The sequence below is a fragment of the Acipenser ruthenus genome, chromosome 3, assembly GCF_902713425.1.
Source record: "Acipenser ruthenus chromosome 3, fAciRut3.2 maternal haplotype, whole genome shotgun sequence".
NCBI classification, from domain to species: Eukaryota; Metazoa; Chordata; class Actinopteri; order Acipenseriformes; family Acipenseridae; genus Acipenser; species Acipenser ruthenus.
In genome coordinates, this window is record NC_081191.1 from 75,633,240 (window position 1) to 75,636,569 (window position 3,330).

At 35.1% G+C, this 3,330-nt stretch overlaps 1 protein-coding gene across 1 annotated transcript; it reads left to right on the plus strand.

Moving 5' to 3' along the window:
- Positions 1 to 537: 537 nt before the first annotated feature.
- Positions 538 to 1,976, plus strand: LOC117394536 (transcription factor Sox-17-alpha-B). Its single transcript, XM_033992867.3, has 2 exons — positions 538 to 832; positions 1,402 to 1,976. The coding sequence occupies exons 1-2, from the start codon at positions 538 to 540 to the stop codon at positions 1,974 to 1,976; spliced, it is 870 nt and encodes a 289-aa protein (XP_033848758.1).
- Positions 1,977 to 3,330: the final 1,354 nt, after the last annotated feature.

The following is a 3,330-nucleotide window of genomic DNA, read 5'->3' on the forward strand; positions in this document are numbered from 1 at the left end:
CGGTGCCGCGGTCTGAATCACTGCAGACCTATTGAATCAGATACGACTAGACATTACAACCGAAACCTGAACATTTGCAACCATTACAAAACAATTAAAATACGTAACATCGTTCCTTCTAATTTTTTACAGCATATATTAAACTGTGTTAAAGCATTGCAACTGCAGTGTTTGAGAATTAAACATAAATATTATGCACCAGATTGGTAACATGTTTTATTGAACGCATGCATTCTCAACCAATCAAAATATACTCTAAAATGTGTTTTTACATTTTAATGTTTTAATAATAATAATAATAATAATAATAATAATAATAATAATAATAATAATAATAATACACTATACCCTTGCCAATTATGACAAGAAAATGATCCCATTGGATTACGATTTACCATAGGGGGTATCAGATTTTCACACCTTGGCTGCCCATCTGCTCATTTCTGATTGGTTGACGTTGTGTTTAAGAAGAAGGGTATTCGGGCAGCACAGATACTATTTTTTGTCTAGTGTCAACAAGCACGCAACGGCACAAGAATGTATTTTGAACAGCTCTATCCGAACTCCCCAAACGCCACATATGCTTGCGATCAGATGCAGAGGAGGTTTTCCCCCGAGACTGTCGATGTCGACTCGGGATGGTCAAGCTCATCCAGTCCCGACAGGGAGAACATGACAGACAGCTGTTCCAGCCCAGACGCAAAGAAGACGGACTCAGAACCCCGTGTCCGACGACCCATGAATGCCTTCATAGTATGGGCCAAAGAAGAGCGGAGAAGGTTAGCCCAGCTTAACCCAGAGCTGGAGAATACAGATTTGAGCAAAATACTTGGTAAGTTTAATTTTCTCTTTGTTTTTTAATTATTATGTATTTATTTTTTTATTTTTTTTTATTTTTTTTAGCATTCCCTATGTAAGCAACCTGTATGTCAACAAATTAACGATGAGATGCCGAAGCATTTTTGAAATGAGAACAGCACATTTATTTATGTAACTAGAATCTGTTTCTTGTACAAAACACCCTTTTTCCTGTTGGGCAACACGTTATTTATGTACGTAATATGAACTATTCTGGCTTGTGAACCTGGATTTAAAAAAACAAAAATAACAACAAACAAACATAATGTGAAGCATTGTATCATATGTGATACAGAAATAGTTTCGTTTTAATTCAGTCAAGACGTTTAATTTTGCGTGTAGGCCAATATATATATATATATATATATATATATATATATATATATATATATATATATATATATATATATATATATATTTCTTGTACTGCAACACGTTTTAAAATTTTATATAGAACGCTTTTGAATTAATTCTTCTCCCTGTAAATACCACTTCTGTACTTGTACCTGCATCAAATTGTAATTTTTTGCTTGGTCACTTTAGGTAAATCTTGGAAGGCTATGTCTTTGGCTGAAAAGCGTCCCTTTATGCAAGAAGCAGAGAGACTAAGGGTGCAGCATATGCAGGACCACCCCAACTACAAATACAGGCCCCGGAGGAGAAAGCAGTTTAAGAAAACTAAGAAAACCCAGGCTTTGGAGACGGCAAGAGTAAAGAATAACTGTGAGGAGAACATCAGTGCCAAATACCATGACCTGAATTACCTGATCCAGAGCCAATGTCAACAGATCCCTCCTTACATGCAGCTCCAAGGAGCTGGCAGTGCCTGCTTTGAGACCTATTACCTGCCCACTCCTCAAGCGCCTCCTCAGGAAATCATAGAAGCCAATACCACGTTTCTACCACCACAGGTTGACCAGTGCAATTGGAAGCCATATGGAAACCAACTCAATGCAGGCTTCTCTTTTATGGACAGTCACCTAGAACAGTATCAAAGGGAACTACTGGGTGACTTAGACCTCAGTGAACTGGAGCAGTATCTTGGTCCTGCTGCTTGCAGGTTCGACTCTCTGGACACTTTCCCAGTAACATCAGCACATACACTGCAGATGTTTTGAGTGCTGTTTATTATTCAAAACAGCTGTGAAAAGAAGTCAGCTGTAATTTGTATCAGTATTTTGTTATTTAAAAATATCACTTTTGTTGTTTATTTATTTAATTTATTGTGATAAACTGTCCAGTCTTATTTGCTATTTAAACCATGAGGTCAATTGAACGTCCACACACTGCTAATATGCTAAAGAAAAGGATGTTGTTTCAACCTTGTTTTTCTACTTTTGTAATTTAATTTAAGAGAGTGTGTGACATGCTATTTCTAATTTATTTAACAGAAAGTTTTGCGATAAATAAAAACTGCTGCTAAAAGGAAAAAAAAAATGCTTTGGTCATAATTCTAATTTATGCTGAAATATTGTCCCTCTGTGCATGTTCGCATCTTTTAATAGCCCTCTGAACCGAAAATCCATCAGAAAGCAGATCTTTTATGAAACTGTATAGGGCACGTATGGCTGGTTTCACAGACCATGAATATTGCTAATCATTGACTATCTAATGTCACCTTTGGTAACAAAGATTAGTGGTAGTCAAGGTCTGTGAAACCAGCCAACTATCTTAAGGTTAATGTAATTTGGTACTGTAAGAAAATGGGTTTCACAGTTAATTCTTGATTTGTGCTGTATAGTATTATTATTATTATTATTTATTTATTTATTTATTTATTTATTTATTTATTTATTTATTTATTTCTTAGCAGACTTACAATTGTTACAAGATATCACATTATTTTGACATACAATTACATTACAATTACATTATATTGACATACAGTTACATTATATCAGTAGAGACACAGAATGTCAATTGTGGTGCATGTATTCAGGGGCGTGGGAACTAGAGCTGAAGTACAGGGGTGCTGTTTACCTGCTGGTGTAACTATATATCCCTCGTTGCATGTCTCTCATGAGCTATGTAAAATAGACTTGACAGCAATACAACTGCAGCAATTGCTCCAGCTCTCATATGCTCTCTTTAAAGCTGTTTTAATTGAGCCGCTAAGAACACGAGACACATTCTACCCTGTTTTAATTAATACAGGTTGATTTGTAAATAAATGCTTATTTTTAATCATTTGTGTTTTTAAATCACTTATTTTAAATAATTTATTGTGGCAGATGCAAACCACAAAATTGCTAAGTGACAGCGGTCTAAATGAGGCAATTCACTTTGCCACGCTGTCAATTTTTTAAATTCTATTGCTGTATTCTATTTTATTTACTCCTCTCTCCAGTGACTATTATATTTACAGCCTCTGTAGCAAAGCTACTTAGCTAGTACACATTTGAAACACTGGTATTCGTTCACAGTTGGCATTTGACATTTATTTTTCACTTCTTTTTTTAATGATTTATTATT

What these genes read in the sequence shown, in the direction of transcription:
- LOC117394536 (XM_033992867.3), top strand. Translation starts at nt 538, where the DNA reads ATGTATTTTGAACAGCTCTATCCGAACTCCCCAAACGCCACATATGCT. An exon ending in AGATTTGAGCAAAATACTTG is followed by an intron (nt 833 to 1,401) that starts GTAAGTTTAATT and finishes TGGTCACTTTAG; the next exon opens with GTAAATCTTGGAAGGCTATG.